The 19,976-nt window shown below is 41.9% G+C and overlaps 2 protein-coding genes across 9 annotated transcripts in view; both read left to right on the top strand.

Moving 5' to 3' along the window:
• Positions 1–17,139, top strand: part of Dhtkd1 (dehydrogenase E1 and transketolase domain containing 1) — a 51,377-nt gene extending 34,238 nt beyond the window's left edge. For 2 of the 7 annotated variants that reach the window (XM_004861808.3, XM_087206786.1), the window contains exons 12-17: positions 89–195; positions 4,698–4,862; positions 9,605–9,687; positions 10,031–10,200; positions 13,751–13,836; positions 15,298–17,139. In XM_004861808.3, coding sequence (XP_004861865.2) covers positions 89–195; positions 4,698–4,862; positions 9,605–9,687; positions 10,031–10,200; positions 13,751–13,836; positions 15,298–15,399 — 713 coding nt within the window. In that variant the 3' untranslated portion in view covers positions 15,400–17,139. Of the gene's footprint in view, positions 1–88; positions 196–4,697; positions 4,880–9,604; positions 9,688–10,030; positions 10,201–13,750; positions 13,837–15,297 lie in introns of those variants that run through there. The other 5 variants (XR_002388430.2, XR_002388432.2, XR_002388431.2 and 2 more) reach the window with 5 other exon arrangements.
• A 2,409-nt stretch (positions 17,140–19,548) lies between these two features.
• Sec61a2 (SEC61 translocon subunit alpha 2) overlaps positions 19,549–19,976 on the top strand; it is a 28,212-nt gene continuing 27,784 nt past the window's right edge. For both annotated transcript variants that reach the window (XM_021242067.2, XM_004861819.4), the window contains exon 1: positions 19,549–19,671. In XM_021242067.2, the coding sequence (XP_021097726.1) occupies positions 19,665–19,671 (7 nt within the window). In that variant the 5' untranslated portion in view covers positions 19,549–19,664. The remainder of the gene's footprint in view (positions 19,672–19,976) is intronic.

Here is a 19,976-nt window from a genome sequence, read left to right as displayed (position 1 = left end):
AAAATAATGTTTGTTTCACTTTGCAGCTCCCAACAGACTGCTTGGTTCCTGCTCCATAGAGTTCTTACCCTCTCCCCATGCTTTCTAGGAGAGGCCAAGTGGCTCCTGCAGAGTGGCATTGTGGTCCTCCTCCCCCATGGCTACGACGGGGCTGGCCCGGACCACTCCTCCTGCCGAATAGAGCGGTTCTTGCAGGTGTGTCGGAAGTCTCTGGGCTCCCAGAAATGCTTTCCCGCCTCCCAGGTGGTTTCAAATGGAATTACATACAGTGTAGATTGGTTCATGTGCACCTCAAACTGTAAGAAATTGTAGTGTTTGAATAAAATAGATTTAGTGTAAAGTTGTTTGGCTCAGATATGATCGTAGCACAATTTCATGGCAATTGAAATGGGTTTTGGAGCTCCTGCCTAGCATGTACAAGTCTCTCATGTATGGTTCAATCTCCAGCACCACAAAAATTAAAAATTAAGTAATGGTTCCCATGTGGGCCAAAGCAGTGGTCCCACGTCAAGCTGATCGTTAGAACCCCCTCAGGAGCTTTCTGCATAAATGGACATACAGATACAGGGGCCAATCCCACGTCAGATTTTCAGGAGTAGGACATAGGAATCTGTATTTTTTTAAAAGTAATGATAGTGTTTTTATAAAATGGTCCATGATCATTAAAACATTTTAAATATTGTCTCAGGAATAACTATTGTTCTAATTTGGTAAGAATTATCATGAATACTGACTGGAATTTAAGCCAGGTAAAGATGAGAGAAGAGACAAGGGAAGAGTGATGCTGGACAGTGAGAAGGTCATAGGATCAGCAGGTTGGAGGTCTACATGAGCTTGAAGGATTGGTGGAGGACACGCATTAAGGGAAGAGAACTAGAAAGACAGGAAGTGGCAGTCAGGGAGTGGCATGCGCAAAATGGAGTTGATGGAGGGTCCTGTACTGACTGTAACAGCGATGTGACCTTGTGCTATCTATCATTCGAATGTTCCTCTTCCCCCAGTATTTGTATGCTGAAACCCTAACCCCCAGGGTGACAGTACTAGAACACAGGGATGGGGCCGGGGATTTAGCTCAGTGGTTCCAACGCCCACCTGCCCCCGCCTGCCCCGCAAGCGCAAGGACCTGAGTTCGATCCCTGGTACAAAAAAAAAAAAGATAGGGCTTTGGGAAGTGACTGAGTCACGAGAGTACAGCCTTACGACTGGGATTAGTGCCTTGTGAAAAGGGCCCACAGCATCAGCTCCGGCCTTGCACCTCACGAGGGCACAGTGAGAAGGAACCAGGCACAAATCGGAATGGGCCCTCACCAGACACCAAACCTGCTGGCGCCTCGACCTCGGACTTCCCAGCCTCCAAAACTTTAAGAAATAAATTTCTGTTGTTTATTAGTTACCTAGTTCGTGGTATTTTCTTATAGCTCCCTGGACAGATTTAAGACATTGAGGGAATGGGTTGTTCAGGTAGAATGGACGATAAAGTTGTTGGAGGACATGAGTTAAAGGAACCAAAGAAGCCAGGGTGTTAAAAGGATCATCTATGTACAGAGTCTGCCCAAAAAAGTGGATACACACTTCAGAAAAAGGAAAAGCGTGTATAAATATTTTTAATATTAAATTTATTGAGACATCATGAGATTCATCCAAGTTACCTTGGCCTCTACAACTCCAAGAGGTGCTCAGCACGGTGGCCCTGAGCTTGCAGACATGCGTTAGTATGGGAACTGCTGCTCGGGTGACTTGGTCATTGTGCTGGTTAATGAATTCGCGCTTACCTTGAGAGTTAGCGCAGTTCTGGATGTGGAAGACCCACTTACGGAGTATTGTTGTCTGAGCAATATAAAAGAAGAACAGGGCCAGCAGCGTAGGGGGCTTTCTGTGATGTATGATATCCTCTAGGGTCCCCCATATGAAGGTGACACCATCTATTTAAAACACATCATAGGTTCAGGGATTTAGCCTTCCTTGAAAGCACAAGGTCTTAAGTTCGATCCCCGGTACCAAAAACAAAAAACACATTGTATTATTTTTGTTTTCCTGAAGTGTGCCTGCATTCTTTCTTGGCGGACTCTGTATATATGAAAATGACCAAGACCATGTGAGGATTGCTGTGAGGCGTAGTCAGTGTGTGTAAACTGTTTAGAACAACAGCTGACGTTTTTGTATTTGCTGCTTATTTTAATTACCATTTCATCTGCTTTCACTGTGATTATCTCAAGCCCTTTGTTTACATCATTAATTTTATTTTTAGCCCTGCAAAAGGATTACAAGTGTTAAGAAGAGTCTTTGCTGTTTATATAAGTGCTTGCTTATTTCTTCTGCTTTCACTGTGATTATATCAAGCTTTTTCTTCATGCTGTTTACAGTATTTTTAGTCTTGTCAGTTTTTGTTTTATTTTATTTTATTTTATTGGTGTATGTTTTTGATACATAATAATATATCCATCCTGGGGAACTGGTAAATACACATTTTACATCTTACTCATTTTTACTTCTTCTTCACCTTTCCACTCTTTCGTCCCTCTCTATCCCCAGATGGTCTTCCCATCTCTTTACAGTCCACCTCCAAATTTGCTATCATTTTTAAAATTTTATTCGATGAATTATTTATATTTTCATATAAGATGGACCATAAAAATATTTGACCTGTTTCTGATTTATTTCACTTAACACTGTGGTCTCAAGGCATGTTCATTTCTTGAAAATGACACATATTTATCTTCTTATGGCTGAGCAGTATTCCATTGTATATATATACAGCACTTTCTTTATCCATTCATCATTGATAGGCTCATAGGCTGCTTCCATTATTTAGCTTAAAGATTTTAAATAGTTGGTGGTTGTTGTTCTAAACTCAGTTCATTCCTGAGGCTGATTGTAACTCAAGTTGGTCAGAGTCTCTCCTGTATACAGGCACATCTGTGTCAGAAGTACTTCTCAGCCATAGGAAGGATAAACTTGAGATATTTCTAGGTAAATGGATTCATTTTGAGACCCTAATCTTAACTTGTCAACAACCCTGAAATGACATCCCTCCACATAATTCCTCAGATACTATAGTTATGAAGTAGTCCTAGTCTTGTCAGTTCTGTGCTTGATATTTCTTATTTGTCAGATCTGTAATGGTAGATTTGGGCTCTCACTTTATTTTCTTAGCATTATGCTTTCCTTTCTTGTCTAGTTCTTTCAAACTGTCTTTTGCATGCTTCATTCCTTTCCTCGTCCCTCCCCCTGCCTAATTATCTGGTTGTGTGATGTTTCCATCGTTGCTCTGTCATTTCAGAGGCTTGCTAGCTGCTCAGATAGGGCGTGTGTGAGCCCCTTAGACATTTGCCCAGTTGGTACCAACTTCCGCTTCTTGGAACAACAGTTGAGTCAGGCTCCAGTGGAAGGGGCGAGCTCTGCCGCCCTGGGGGCCTCACGGCCAGGTTGTTCCCACTCCTATTCTCAGGAGCACCCTCCCTGCAGGGCTGCTCTCCAGTCAGCAGGGAGCAGCGCTCCCCCTGGCTTCCGGGACGTGACACTTCACGTAAGCTCTGGAGCGCCTTCTACTCCGGAAAAGCTTGCCTTCATCTCCCCAGGTTGCCCTCTCATCCCCCCTGTTTAAATTGTAGTGGATGAGCTAGAATGCTTATGATTTTTGTCAAGTCAGTTTCTTTCTCTCCATGGCTTTTTGAGGAGGGATAGGAGCCATATTTTCAGTTTTCTATCACACCAAGATCTTCTGAGAATTAATTTTCTTTTTTTTAAATTTAAAAAAATTTTACTAGTACATGTTTGCAGTAATTAATGATTGCATTCACTGTGGGGAGTTGGTACATGCACATAACATATTTTTTTAAAAATTAAGTTTATTGGTACATTTTAGGTATACAATATGACAGTCATCATTGGAAATTTGCACCTTTACATAATCTCTCTTGGTTCTTATTTTTCCCCCTTCCCCTGCCCTCCCTGCAACCCCTCCATTCCTCCCTATTTACAAAGACTTTGATTCCATTTCTCCATTTCCTCATATTAATTCCATTCCCGTCTTTCCTTTCCCCTACCCCTCCCACTTCCCCTTCCACTTTGCCCCTTTTCTTCCAATTTCACATTATCTATTATACCTTTTAGTCCTTATTTACACTTTCAGTTTCTCAGACCAGAGAAACTATTTGGTATTTACACATGTGTCCTATTTATTTCACTTGAGTATTGCTTCAAAGTACACATATCTTAATTCTTTTTACTTCCTCTTCTCCTTCCTTCCCTTCTGAGCTTTAATTTTCTTGATCCTAACTTTTTAACCTTGTTTCTAGCTGCTTTTCATTTTGATATTGTCCTAATACCCACACACACACAGACAATAGTTTTGCTTATTTCATGAAGGAGAGTGAGATTCTGTTAGTGCTTCTTCTACCATCTTAGCCCCGCAGAAACCAGAATCTGTATTTTTTAAAAATGTCCACCCAGAGGATTTTTGCTCTCAGTTCTCTCTGGGCACAGCTGTGTTAGACAGCACAGAACTGGATCAATGGACAGAGCCTCTGGAGTGCTCCTTTGATGAATACTTCACGGGTCATGAATTTATCCCCTGGTATTTTTAATGGAGAGAAGTATCTTTCACTCAGGGAGGGCACATGCATTTCCCCCTGGCCAGCGTGTAGTCTTTATGATTGAAATAAATGATCTGAATGCTCCTCTCCTTTCTCCCCCAGATGTGTGACAGTGCAGAAGAGGGGGTGGACGGGGACACTGTGAACATGTTTGTGGTGCACCCGACAACTCCTGCACAGTATTTCCACTTGCTTAGAAGACAGATGGTGCGGGACTTCAGAAAACCCCTCATTGTTGCTTCTCCCAAGATATTACTCAGGTTTCCTGTGAGTAGAAAAGGCTGGTAACTATGACTTTCTCTTTTAGTCTTTGTTTCTTTTTTCAATGGTGGGGATGGAATCCAGGGCCTTGTGTCTGCTACTCAAGCTCTACCACTGAGCTACATCCCTAGCCCCTTTTTATCATTTTTTGTATTCGACTTCTATTTTCTGGATCTATTTATATTTCTAAATTATAGAGAGACTTTAGCTTCAATTCACTTTGCTGTTTTCATTTTTTTAACCATCTACAAATAATTGGAAACGGTCTTTCATTTCCATTCTAATGAAGGATACAGGTAGCAGATATTATCACACTGGCTTCCTAATCTGAACAACAACAAAAAATGTTTTGAAACCCAAAGGCCTAAGCACTTCTGACAGAAGTGCTAGGATCAGAGCTAGAGCCGCACCTGTGCTAGGCAAGCAAGCGCTCTACTACTTAGCTACAGTCTCCACCCATGATTTTTTTTTCCTCCTTAATGATTTATCAAGGTAAATCCAGTTTAATAAGCATGAATATTATAATAGTATATTGTTATAGTTCTTTAAAAAAATACATATATGCTTGGATTACTTGTTTAAGTGTTAAGTGCATAATATATTTTTTCAAATCACAAAAATATATTAGTTTTCAAATGGTAGCATCCAAGATAATATATAGTACTAAGAAGATATTTATCTCATCTAGTATAATTATTTTCAGTTTCCTATGAGAATTTATTTGGGTGCAACTGCCGAAGTGGAATTTAAAATCCAGCTGTTCAGGACTACATTACGCTGCCCCCAAAGGTGGCAGAGGAATTGAGGGGGTTGAGGGAAGCTGCGTGGGATTTGGTTCCACTTGTTTTAAGCAGGTCCTGGTGGTGCCAGGGGAGCAAAGAGGTCCTCATCCTCAGGGGTGGCACTCCACGGCACGAGAGTCAGCGCCCCCTAAAATTCTGCAGTCCAAGTGCCTCCTCCTTCCATCGCAGCCCTGGCCCTGGGAGTCAGTGCCGAGGACACGCCCTTCCAGAGGTTTCCAGCAGTGGCAGCAGTGGCAGCAGTCCCTCCAGTGGTCTGCTTATTCTGTCCCCGCCATGTTCCCAGCAGCCTCAGTGTCAGAACATTCAGGAAAAATCAACGTAATCCCTCTAACACAGGTTTTCTGATAAGGCTCTTTTAACACAGATTTTTTTTTTGGACAGAGTCTCACTACATAGTTCAGGGCTGGCCTTGAACTCACTGTGTAGCCCAGGCTGACCACAAATTCACAGTAATCCTCCTGCCTCAGCCTCCCAAGTGTTGGGATTACAGGTGTGAGTCACCATGCCCAGCTATCACAGATATTTGTATCAGTGTTACAGTGAGCAAGTAAAAATGTGAAATCACTATAAATCATTTCTAAGAAATACACATTTTTTGTTTTCTCTCTCTCTCTTTTTTCTTTTTTGCAGTGCTAGGATGGAACTCAGGACCTTACTAGGCAAGCTCTCCTACCACTGAGCTACACCTGAGATTCTTTTTTTTTTTTTTTTTTTTTGGTTTTTGAGACAAGGACTTGCTATGTAGCCCAGGGTGGCCTTGAACTCGAGGCAATCCTCCTGCCTCAGCCTCCCAAGTGCTAGGATTACAGGTGTGTGCACAACACCCAGCTATCTGGGATTCTTGACCCCAACTTCCATTGTGTCTCCAAGGTTGTCACCTGCTCCTCAAATCGTAACTATAAAAGAGTGTACTTATGTTGAATATGTATAGATTAGTAAGTATTGAGTGAGCCATTAAAAATACTATTGAGAATTTCTTTTTCAGTTTAAAACAGAGAAAGAGATCATTTTCTGACCCTAATATTCCACCCCTCTTACATGTAACTTATTCAAGAGAGGTATCTGCATTAAACGTGTCCATCCTTTTACTAATGGAAAATGAGGATGGCTCCTATTGAATTCTGGTTTCTTTTTGAAATTGACTTATTGATAGAAGGGACCTATCAGAATACAAGTCAACCCTTTCTTTCAGTGGCTATTCACAGATAATTTGACACAGAAACATGAAACTGTTGGCTTGTCACATGGTACCCAAATCCCATGCTGTTTTCCAGCAGACTCTGAACCTCAACTCCCAGGATTAAGAGGCTGACAAAGGGCTACGGTTTAGAATGAAAAAAGATCAACTCTCTCACACCTTACCTAGAAATAACCACTGAATATTTCATTTCATTATTTTTTAAAAATAAAAATAACTTTATTATCAAACACACACATACAGAAATAAAAACCATTCAAAGAAGAACAATGCAAGGGAAAAAAACTACAGTAATATTCAAATACAGTAGAACTCAACCAAAACAAAACTGAAAAGCACAACATTTTTCCATATAACTTAAAAAAGCATCTCAAGCACCAACAAGACACCAGAGGATGTGATTTGTTTCAGAAAGATCCCCAAAACCAACATTGAACAAATAGTCGTCTGGAAAAAAAACTCCAGTTAGCTAGCAGACTCCACATAAGCAAAACTTGTCCCTGATTTAAATTTTGATACAGTCATATGACATGCGATGGAAACACAATCCGAGAAATATGTTATTAGGCCATTTCATCCGTGTGTATCCTTAATTACACTTTCAGTGTCTCACACTAGAGAAACTACTTGATATTTACACATGTGTGTCCTATTTATTTCACTTAAGAGGATGGCCTCAATATGTATCCATATAGCTATAAATGTCTCCAGTTTCTCATTCTTTATAGCTGAGTAGTACTCCATTTTATTAAAAAACCACATCTTCATCCAGTCTCCAGTTGATGGGCACTTGGGTTGTTTTCAAGCTTTAGCTACTACAAACTGTGCCGCTATGAACATGGGTGCACAAATATCATTGTGGTATGATTCTTTTAATTCTTTTGGGAAGATACCCAGCAGGGGGATAGATGGGTCAAATGCGACCTCTAAGCCTAGTTCTTTGAGCTATCTCCATACTGATTTCCACAGTGGTTGCACCAGTCTGCACTCCCACCAACAATGGAGAAGGGTTCCTTTCTCCCTAAACCCCCACCAGCATTTGTTATTGTATGATTTCTTTATAACAGCCACTCTTTCTGGGTGAGGTGGAATCTCAGTGTTGTTTTCATCTGCATCTCTCAAATGACCAGTGATGTTGAACATTTTTTCATATATTTATTTGCAGCTTTTACTTCTTTGTCTGAGAAATGTCTGTTCATTTCAGATGGCCATTTTTGAATTGGGTCTTTGAATTTGGGGGGTCTGATTTTTTTCAGTTCTTTATATATTCTAGATAATAGTCCTTTGTCCAAGGTACAGTTGCTGAAAATTTTTTTCCCACATTGCAGGTTGTGTCTCAGCTCTGTTGGTGGTTTCTCTTGCAGTCCAGAAGCTTTTTAATAAGATGAGATCCCAGTTACTGATTCGTTGTGCAAGTTCCCATGCCACTGAGGTTTTGTTCATAAAGTCTTCTACTATACCAACGTCTTCAAGAGTTCTACCTAACTTATCTTCCAGCAAATTTAGTGTTTCTGTCTTGATATTTAAGTCTTTAATCCTCTTCAATCTTAGTTTAGTGCATGGTGATAGGTATGGGCCTAGTTTTAATCTTTGGCAGGTTGAAATTCAGTTTTTCCACCACCATTTATTAAATAGGCTATCTTTCCTCCAATGAGGATGGTTGGCTCCTTTGTCAAAGATAAGGTGGCTGAGCATATCTGTATTTGTTTCTACATCTTCTAATCTATTCCACTGATCCTCGGTTCTGTTTCTTTGTCAGTACCATGCTGTTTTTATCACAGTAGCTTTGTTGTATAGTTTCAAGTTGGGGATTGTAATACACCCACCCATATCTCTGTTGCCTAAAATTTCTTTTGCTATTCAAGGTCTCTTCTGGTTCCAAATGAATTTTTGGATTGTTTTCTCTAGTTCTGTGAAATATATTGTTGGAATTTCAATTGGCATTGCATCAAACCTATATAATAGTTTTGGAAGTATGGACATTTTCACTGTATTGGTTCTTCCTATCCAGGAACAAGGGATGTCTTTCCATTTTCTTATATCCCGCTCAGTCTCCTTTTTCAGGGTGCTACAGTTTTCAATGTAGAGGTCTTTTGCTTCCTTTGTTAGATTTATTTCATTTCATTCTTTAGGTTATATTGCAATATCCCACCATCAAATGTGGCTGCTCCACAGTGGCATAATCAGAAACATCATTTTTCCACTTGAGAGTATAGAGACACTAATTAGATGACAGCGAAGAGGATGAAATTTCTAAGCTTGGCTTTGTCAGTTATCTGTCCATCACTGCAACCAGTATATATTTATTTACTTTTCCAGTGTTTACTTAAATTGAGCTAATCAGTTAAATTTATTTTCATCACAGAATTAGACAGGTACTGTTCCTCGTTGTACTGACCAGATAGGTTTCCCTTATAAATTTTAATCAAAAAACCTAAAAGCAGAAATGATGGTTATCACCCAGCTGTTTTGGTTTGCAATATGAATTCTTCAAAATATTTTCAGTTCCAAAAAATGAGAGCATGTTTTTATTGATAATACAGTTGTGTGATGACACTGAAATTATAATTCTTAAAATACTGTGGCACATTCATGTGGCATAGACAAATGGGTATCTTATACAACTTTCATGTGAATTGTACTACATGTGCATCCTTCCAGTGCTAGACTAGAATTCTGATGTTAATTTTGGTAAAGAGCCTTCCTTCCCACTAGTTGACACATGTGTGGCTTTTTCTCTCCCTCAGGCAGCTGTGTCAACTCTTCAAGAAATGGCACCAGGAACGGCATTCAGACCGGTCATTGGTGATCCAGCTGTGGATCCAAAAAAGTAATTTGATGTGTTTCTCTGTTGCTGTACTCTAGGATAGAAGTTTAATTACAGGGAAAATTAGTTGGCACTGTTAAAGACTCCAAAGTGATGAATAACTTCTCTGTTCTGACATCAGTTCTTTAAGTCAGTGGAATAGGAATTAGAATGTGTGCAAGAGTGAACTTTGGAGGGTATGTTGCTAAAGAAGGATTTGCCAGGTCTCAGGAGAGGACTGAGCCCAGCTGCAAAGCCCCCCACAGGTGCATGAGCAAGTCACTGACATCTGGTCTACCCTTTTTTTCTGAACTCATTCTTAAGGGTATCTCTTCCCCCATCCCATTGTCCCTCCTCTCCCCAACAGTGTCAAGACCCTTGTGTTCTGCTCTGGCAAGCATTTCTATGCCCTGCTAAAGCAAAGAGAATCTTTGGGGCCCAAGAAGCATGACTTTGCCATCATCCGCATAGAAGAACTCTGCCCTTTCCCACTGGATTCATTACAACAAGAGATGAGCAGATACAAGCATGCCAAAGGTAAAGGTAGTTCTTGTGAGGCTCTTTGCTTTTCAGATATCTGGAACCTATTCAGATATTCAGCACCTATGATTTCAGCTGAAAAGAGGTGGTGGGGCAGGGAGAGTTGCTAGAAAGTCAAATGTCGTGAAGTCTAAGGATATGAGAAAAATAGGAGTGGGGCCAGAGTATCCGTGTCTATCTGTCTGCTTCTTTCATCTAGAACAACTAATCTAATGAGCATTTTAAGGGTAATGATGCTATACTATCATTTATGAAGAATATGGTATAATTATAAAAGACAAGGTTTTTTTTCAATAATTAGAACTGCAATATTGGATGTCTATATGCACCTTCTACAAAAATTAAGTCAAAGTTGACCAAAGGCTTAGATGTAAAACATAAAACTATAAATCTATTATAAGATAATAGGAGAAAATCTTTTTTTTTTTGGTACCAGGGATCGAACTCTGGTCCTTGAGCTTGCAAGGCAGGTGGAAGAACCACTGAGCTAAATCCCCGGCAATAGGAGAAAATCTTTATGATTTTTGGGGTTAGCAAAAAGTTCTTAGTTATAATTTGAAAAATACACTCTGTAAAAGAAAATTTGGATTTTACCAAAATGAAAACTTTTGGATTGTGAAAAACGCTGTAAAGAAAATACATTCCACAAACTGCGGGAAAATATTTGCAAATTGGTATGGACAAAGATTTATCTAGCATATTTTAAAGAGTTCTTAAAATTCATTAGTAAGAACCAAATAACCCAGTTTTCAAAATGTTCAAAATCTTTGAAAAGGTACGTTTCCAAAAAACTGGATGGCAGATAAACATATGAAAAGATGCTCCATTTCATTAGTGGTAAAAAAAAAAAAATTAAGCCAATAGGAGATGTGGCTACACAGCTATGAGAATGGCTCAAATTAAACACTAGACTGATGATATCATCTCCTCATGGGACAAAAACTAATGAACCTCGCTCACCACTGGTAGGAATGCGTGTTGTAGCATTCTGGAAAAGTCAGTTTCCTATAAAAGTAGACATAAAGTTACCCTATAACCTAGCATTCCCACTTCTTGGTATTTACCCAAGAGAAGTGAAAACACATTCACAGAAAACTCTGTATTCATATGTTTGAAATCTACTTGATCTGCAAAGAGGATAGCTACTCCTGCTTTTTTTCGGGTTCCCATTACATGGAGTATTGTTTTCCACCCTTTAACTTTCAGTCTGTGAGTTTCCTTTTGAATTAAGTGTGTTTCTTGTATGCAGCATATTGTTGGATTTTGCTTCTTGACCCATTCTGCCAGTCTGTTTCTTTTGATTGGTGAATTGAGACCATTAACATTGATGGTTATAACTGAAACGTATTGACTTGTCATTGCCATGACTTTTTCTTTTTGTTGAGTTCTCTGCCTTTACATTTAATTTCTTGTCATGCCAGATGGGTTCATTCTGCTTTGCTTCCTGGGGTTGTGATCTTCAATGTCTGTTCCTAGGATATTGTGTAAAATTCTTTGGAGTGCTGGTTTGGTATTCACGAAGTTCCTAAGGTGCTCTTTGTCATGAAAGTATCTTATTTCTCCATCCATTTTGAAAGATAGTTTTGCAGGGTACATCAGTCTGGGTTGGAGGCTGTTTTCTTTTAGGGCTTGGAATATGTCACTCCAAGCTCTTCTTGCCTTGATGGTTTGTGTTGAGAAGTCTGCTGTGATTCTGAAGGGCTTTCCTTTGTATGTGATTTGTTTCTTTTCTCTAACTGCTTGTAGAACTTTGTTCTTCTGTGGAGTTTCTGGAATCTTAACAATTATATGCCTATGTGTAGATTTTTTTTGATCAAGACTATTTGGAGTCCTATATGCCTCACTTATCTGTATGTCAAGCTCTTTTCTCCTGCTTGGGAAGTTTTCTGCCATTATTTCTGTGAAGAGATTTTTTATGTCATCTCCACTCTCTCCTGTTTCTTCATTGAGTCCAATCAGTCTTATGTTATTCTTCTTTGCATCATCTAGCAGCTGCTGGATTGATTTCTCATGTTCTCTTATAATTTTAAAGCAATTTTTCTTTTCCTGGTCATTAATTGCAATCTTATCTTCTGTATCTGAAATTCTGTCCTCACATTGGCTCATTCTGCTGTGTAGACTTTCAATGGAGTTTTTCATGTCCTGGATATCTATTTGCATCTGTTTTATGGATTCCATTTGTTTCCTATATTGGGATTCCATCATGATCCTCAGCTCCTCTCTAGATTTATTAATCATATCTTGCACTAGGAGCACAATCTCTGCTGTTATCTGAGAAATTATTTCTGATTTCATTTTTTCCAGATCCCCTTTTGTTGCCAGTTTAGTGGGTCCAGGTGGTTGAGTATCAGAGTGTTCCATCTCATTTCCCTTTGGGGTTGCTGTAGGTGATCTGGAAGTCTGGTTTTGAGACTTATTTACGTGTTTTCTCATTTCGACTGGTGTGGGGGGCTGTTAGCACCTGCACAGATTACCTCCTCTGAGCTGGGAGAGGTGGGACAGGGGCTAGGAGCAGCGGTAGGGATGGTGGCCCAAAAGCCCTTTCCCTGTGGGCTGGGAGCAGTGGGAGGGATGGTGGCTGGGAAGCCCCTTCCTGTGGACCAGGAGCAGTGGGATGGCGGCTCAGAAGCCCCTACCTCTGAGCCAGGAGTGGTGGGAGGGATGGTGGCCCGGAAGCCCCTTCCTCTGGGCCAGGAGCAGCAGAATAGAAGGTGGCCCAAAAGCCCTTTCCTCTGGGCTGGGAGCAGCGGGAGGGATGGTGACCGGGAAGCCCCTTCCTCTGGACCAGGAGCAGTGGGACAACGGCTCAGAAGCCCCTACCTCTGGGCCCGGAGCAGGGGGACTCAGTACCTTGGTCTGGTGGTCTGGTGTCCTCTGCGTCTTTGTAGTGTGGAACCAGGTGGCTGCCTGTCTGCAGCAGGGTCTGTATTCATATGTTTATAGCAGCTTTATTAAGAACTGCTCCAAACTGGAAACAATCAAAATGTCCTCCAACTGGTGAGTGGATAAGCACAGTTCCCTGAAGCAATAAACATCTGTACCATATCATACTGCTCAACAGTAAAAAGGAGTGAATATTACTATATGCAGTATGGGTGAATCAGACATGTGTTTTTATTAATTAAAAGATGTGAGACCCAAAATGCTACACACCGTAGCAATGATTCCACTGTGACATGTTGGAAAAGGCAGCACTGTAGACAGATCTGTGATTGCCAGTGCTGGAGGGTGGGAGGGGGATTTGACTATAAAGGGCCAGGACGAGAAAATGTGGGGCATCGATACAACTGTTTAGTATCATGATTGGGGCAGTTGCTACCCGACTATGGATTTGTTGGAGAAAAAGATAAGCAACACTGTGCCGTATTGGGAAAGTATGTTTTTAATGGAGGTTGGATAACTTTGTATCTGTCCACTTATCTATCCATCCATTCATCCACTCACACCCCCTTTTGGTGTGAATATGTGTGTGTGTGTGCATATATATATATATATATATATATATATATATATATATATGTATGTATGTATGTTGATTTTTTTATAGATTTTATCTGGAGCCAGGAGGAGCCCCAGAACATGGGTCCATGGTTTTTTGTTTCTCCAAGATTTGAAAAGCAACTGGCCTGCAAGGTAATGGCTCTTTCTTTTAGTGGGGTGTGTGTGTGTGTGTGTGTGTGTGTGTGTGTGTGTGTGATTTCTCCCAGAGTGCCAAAAGATGGGTTTCTATTACCAGTTCAGTTCCTTAAAGATAAAAATGCAAAATGTAGCTGTAAATCAGGCACAGTGATATACTCATGTAGTCCAAGCTACTCAGGAGGCTGGAGCAGGAACCTTAGTTGAGCCATGAGTTCAAGACCAGCCCGAACAGTACAGCAAGACTCTGGCTCAAAGACAAGAAGGAAAAGAAAATCTACATTTAAACTACAGCACGGTGCTTGCTTCAGCAGCACATATACTAAAACTACAGCAATACCTCAGTTCACAGATGCTTGTGTTTGCAAACAATTCAGTTCACAAACAAAAGCATTTGGCAAAATTTTGCTTCCATTTGCAAACTCTGCATTGGGTAACAAACATGGCCATGGCCATCTTCCCACACACAAACACAAATGTAGCCATCTTCCCCAAATCGTAAAGCATAGTAAGTTTGTAAACCAAGGCACCATGTATTCCTTTAGAAGGAAACCTGAGTGTTTATGGAGCTGAGTATGTGTACGCACTACGGGCTGAGTATCCTTTATTCAAATGCCTGGGACCAGAAGGATTTCAGACTTCTGAGCTGCTAGGACTTGGGACTGTTCACATAGATTTTATTGACTGAGTATCCTTAAATTCTGAAGTCCAAAATGCTCCAAAAACTGAAACTTGCTGAGTGTCATTTCGATGCTATAAAAGTTTTGCATTTGGAGCATTTCAGAATTTGGACTAAGAATGTTCAACCTGTAATACTGTAATTAGTTGTAGTCAGAAATAGTAGGCACCCTTGCCTGTTGGCCCCTTGCCCACGACCTCCCCAGGATGCCTCATTCAGGCCTAGGAGAAAGAAGCAGGATGAGAAGAGGAGAGGAGAGGAGTCTTGTTTGCAAGGCTCAATAAATCAAAGGCTGGAAAAGTTCTGATTTCCATTAGGAAGGAAAACCAGAAAAGTTTTCTCTTCGTGCTGCTTTGGTTAAAACTTGGTTCCCAGTTTGTTTGTTTTTAACAATAGCTTCCTCCTGTGTGGCTGAGACCCTCTTGCCTCAGCCTCTCGAGTCATTTCACTCATTTGATGCTAGTTGGATAGGCTGAGATCATTTTCACATGTAGCTAGTTGGAACGAACTAAGAAAACTCTAAAGTGAAAGCCAACTGACAGTTACTTAAAGAAAGGACATATGCAAAAAACTTGTTTCACTGTAGCGCTCCTGGAGTTTAGTTATTGGTAGTAGCACCGTGTTTCTCTCTAATCTATTCTCTGTAGCTCATTATTTCTCTGGAGAGGTTATTCCTGGTTAAGCAAGCTAAGAGGAATATACGCACTTTCTTGGTGGAACTTAGCAGGGTTCTGATCCGGTCACAATGTCCTTTGATTCCTTCTCTGCTCCAACGACAGCTCTGTCTCGTGAGCCGACCGCCCTTGGCAGCGCCTGCGGTAGGGATTGGCACACTGCACCAGCAGCAGCACGAAGACATCCTCACCAAGACCTTCACTTGATGATGTCCTTTGAAGAAAGACTACTTTCCTATAAGCAAACTGCCTGCTTCCCCTGCTCTGCCCCTTTCCCTTGGGTAACATGAAAAGTCTGTCTTTCTCTAGTAGGTTATGAATACACCAATCCGACGAGTAAATTTTATCCTGAAAAGAAGAACAGCACTACGTTTTGTTTAGATTTGAGTGAGCTGGAGAACCAGGTCATTAGCTAGATGATTGTGGGGTCCCCTGGAATTAACCACATGTGACCGGGGAAAGTTCTTCAGCCGGGATTTAGAGTCATGTATGGATGACCTCAGCACTGCTGCTTTTATTTGTTTGGTGTATGTCGCTTTCGTTAATTTTTCCCTTTCTTTTTCAAAGTCTTGTGGCTGCCAGTATTTTCATTTTATGTCTTCTCCACTGCCCTTTTCCAGCTACTGTACTAAATGTTCTACCTGACACCAGCAAAACTAGATTGTCCCTGATGCTTTAAGCTTAGGTCCCATTAAATACAATCTTGGGATGTATGATCTTCTAGCCCTATACTTTTAAATCAAGGAGTTCTAGCTATAAGAAAATTGATTTATGGTCTATTTGGCCATAATCTTTTTCCCAAATTGTTCTTGCAGTCCTACCTTATGATTTTTAGCTGACTTTGGTGTCTGTCTTTTGGTGAATTGTGGGAATCCAGCACCTAGTTAATCAGTTTTGCCTCTAAAAGTCCCAGCCGCAGTATGTTTGTCTGTGGTATTTAGACAGCACTCTAACTGTGATAGAAAGACTTTCCCAATGCTGGGTGTTGTAGGATTTCTTCGAGGTCCCCAGCTGACTCACTCTGAACCTAGGACTGGATGCCTAACTGAACAGCAGAGTGTGTAGCTTCACTGGACTCGCTGCTGTGGAGCCTCTGCAGCTACCATCCTTGTGGTGTTTTTCTGAGAAATGAGGGGAAATACTGGGACTAGAATGTACCCACTCCCTCTCTGCTTTTAACAGCAATGAATTGGCTGTGGGCTTCAGAATCAGTGTGTAGGCTGTTCTGGCCACAGCAGTAGATTCCTGGTTTACATCTCCAGTGTGTGGTTCAGTATAATGATTTAACATTTCGAGATCATTCTCCTCCATCTTCGTTCTATCTACCTCAAGGCTTCCTTCTTGTCTCAAACCTTAAAAATCATATAATTTAGCATCACTCATGTAAATCACTAAGACCACAAAGGTCTATTTAATGAGAAAATAAAAGCATAATGCCATTTTTTCTCAGAAGTCTTGGTTTCTTGAATTAAAAGATTTTAAATGTCTAGCTAGAAAAGGAAATAGATGTTTTAAAAACTTTTTGTTTAGCTATCTGTAAATTTTTCCCTAACTTTATACTTACTCACAAGCTTATGATTTCCTGTTACATCTTTTCCAGCCTGAGCTGAGAGGAAGATATCCTGGCATCTCCTTATTCCTCTCAGTCACATCTGCGCCCTTGCAAAAGGAGCCATTTGAAGAATTTCAATCCAATATCCATTACCTTTCCATTGCCAGCACTGCAAAACAAATGCATTGCCTTATTTTAGTTTCTTAAAAATTTACTAATGTGATATTTGTATCCTATTTATATCTATTCCCTGTGTCTAGGACAGTTTCATATTCAAAGAAAAATAGAGCTTAAATTTGATAATCAGTAAGTCAAAATATTAACCACGGAAGAATGTTAATTTTGCTTAAATGACACATTACTCTTAGTAAAATAAAATTTTATTCTTATAAGAACCATTTTGCTCAGTTTTCTTATGTCTTCCATATGCACAGTACTTGGAAAATATTCTGAAACATGGACTTCTTTGATTTTTCTGCATTTCTTTTGTAAAGTTTTACTGTTTTGGATGTAGCTCAGTGTTTGTATTCTCGCTTAGCACGGATGAGGCCCTGGTTCAATTCCCAGAACAGGCGAAAAAAAAAAAAAAATTATTTGACTGACAACTGACAGCGTTCCCAAAACTGAAGAAATAAGGGTTACAAAGGAAGGACGTCACAGATTATGAATCAAGACTTTTGGATGCTGAGTTTCTGAAAGCTTCACTTACATTTTTATTGAGTGTACTTGGACATTCGGTTTTCAATGCCAGCTTCGTATCGGATCCAGGCTGAAACAATCATTGTGGGGTAATTCAGACAAAATGTTTAAATCCTTAATATATAACTACTACACAGAAAACTCCCAAGTTACTTTATGGAAACGATTATTTGATGCTATGTTTTCATTTAAATCTGATAAAAACTCTAAAGCAGACTCATTTCCCCACTGGGAATTACAAAATTAGTCAATTTTAGGAAAAATGTATTCAACTTCTATTACTTTAGTGTTGCTGCTGCATTGTTCCCTCTTCTGACACATGATGAACCAGCTATAAATAAGCAAAAACAATAAATGGTCTTTTAAGTACAGAATGGTATTTCATCAACAGATATGTTACTGAACACCTATGCCAAAATGGCATTGTTTTGGATCTTAGAAATACATGGAAGTAAAAGATAAAATGGTTACCCTTGGTCTTCAATGAACAATCTGAAAAGACAAAGCATTTTAACCTGAGAGAGAGAAATTTTCTGGCTGAATTTGTTAAGCCAATGTGAGAAGTCAAGGTAGAGGGATACCCCTGACAGACCCAGAGTAGGTAATGATGTGGTTTGGGTCTGCAATGGCCCCCAAAGGTTCAAAAAGCTCCACAGCTAGGAGCTGCCGGGAGGTGTTCAGGTCATAGAGGGTGTGACCTTGGAGGGGATAATTCCACCCCAGCCCCTTCTTCTTGCTGTCTGTTGGTTTCTGTCCATGAGGTGAGCAGTTTTGATCCACCATGCCCTCCCCACCCGGATGTGCCGCCTTGCCACAGGCCAAAGGGCCAGGGCCGGTCTGTCATGGACTGGACCTTCTGAAGCCACAAGTTGACTCAAACCTGATCTCTGATTAGGTAATCTATGGCATTTGTTATAATGATGGAAAGCTGACCAACAGAGGTCACATACAGTGGTTGGACAGGGAAGAGTCCTGGGTATTGTATAGTCTAGAAAGATTGAAGAATGGTGGAAGAGTAATTTGCGAAAGTTATCCAGAGTGTTAAAGTGTACCCCCTGGCTCTTGCCTGAAACATGGGAACTATCCCAGATACACAGTAAAGAGAGGTACAGGCTACTCTTCTTCCATCTGTTAGATTTTTCAGTGTAGTTCATTCTTACTGAAAGGACACTATATACATGCAATTAGCTGACAATTTTGTGTCAAAACTGCATTTATGTCGATCGAATGCAGGATACTGATGATAACAAAAATTAAGGCCCCTCAAGTTTACCATGCAGTAGGGGAGATTAGACAAGTATGAAAATGACTAACAGAGTACACTGAGGTAAAGATGAGTTAGAAGAATGGGAGATTGCGACTGTAGTAAATCGTTTTCCAAAAGTGTCCATCACTTCTTCCAGAAGCTTCCTCCTCTTTTGCTCTCCTTGAAGCTGAGCAGACCTTCCTGGCTGTCTACAAACAGTGCAGTAAATGAGACGCTCAGTCACTGCTAGGACGTACCTTGGCACCCATCGACCCTGTCGTGAGGAAGCCCAGGCCCAACGGAGGAGCCATATGGAGGTATTAGAGCTCGGAGCCAGAAAATGCATAATTTTCCTCTTTAGTATGGATCTGAACATTAGAACACATCCTTGGATCTGGCTGTATGTTCTTAGTTACAGTAGAGGAGGAGTCTCATAAGCTCTTAACTACATATGATATGTCACATCTTTATAAAATTCCAGGAGGCTACAACCCAGGCCTTTGGTACCTGTGTTTTTTTTTTCTAGTCCTGGGGACTGAAACCGAATCCGGGGCCTTCGCACTGCGCTACATCCTCAGCCCCACCCCTACTCCGCCCGGTTTTTAAATTTTGAGGCAAGTTCTCGCTAGATTGCTAAATTGCCCAGCCTGGGCTTGAACTTGCAAGCCTCCCGCCTTCGCCCGCCGAGGCCCGCCCCGAGGTACTGGACTGGCGGACGCGGCCTCTCCCCCGCCGCTAGGTCGGTCAGCCCCCTGCCTGGCGCTGGGCCCGCCCCTCCGCAGCGCCGGCGGTGACCATGGCAACGCGGCGGCGACCGGCCAACCGCCAGAGCCGGTCTGGGGGCGGGGCCGGGAGGCGTCACGTGACGCAGGCGGGGCCTGCGTCGGGCCGGTGGAGCGTGACGGGGCAGCCGAGCTCGGGAGCTGAGCGGAGGCAGCGCCGAGGCCTCGGGGCCCTGCGAGCCTCCCTGCCGCCATGGGCAGTGAGTAGCGGCGGCTGCCGGGCTCCGCGGGCGCGGGCTCTGCCGGCGCTGCGCGCTGCGGGGCCGCGCCCTCGGGGTCTCCAGCCGCGGGCCGGGGATGCGCGCGCCGCGCCGGTCAGCGGCGGAGGGCGCGGGGCCGGGGCCTCCGCCGAGCTCCTCGGGTCGAGCGAGGCCTCGCCGGGCGGGCGGCGAAGCCGGGACCCGAGGCCCGGGCTGGCGCTGCAGGGGTGGCGAGCAGCGAGGCTCCTGCCGCGGGCAGGCCTGCGTGCGGGAGCCCGGGCAGGCGCGCTGGGGGGACCAGGCCC

This window comes from Heterocephalus glaber, unplaced genomic scaffold, assembly GCF_053883595.1.
Source record: "Heterocephalus glaber isolate CG9 unplaced genomic scaffold, H.glaber_assembly_v1.0 deba00000738, whole genome shotgun sequence".
Taxonomy (NCBI): Eukaryota; Metazoa; Chordata; class Mammalia; order Rodentia; family Bathyergidae; genus Heterocephalus; species Heterocephalus glaber.
Note: the sequence above shows the minus strand (reverse complement) of the source record. Positions and strands in the feature narration are given on the sequence as shown.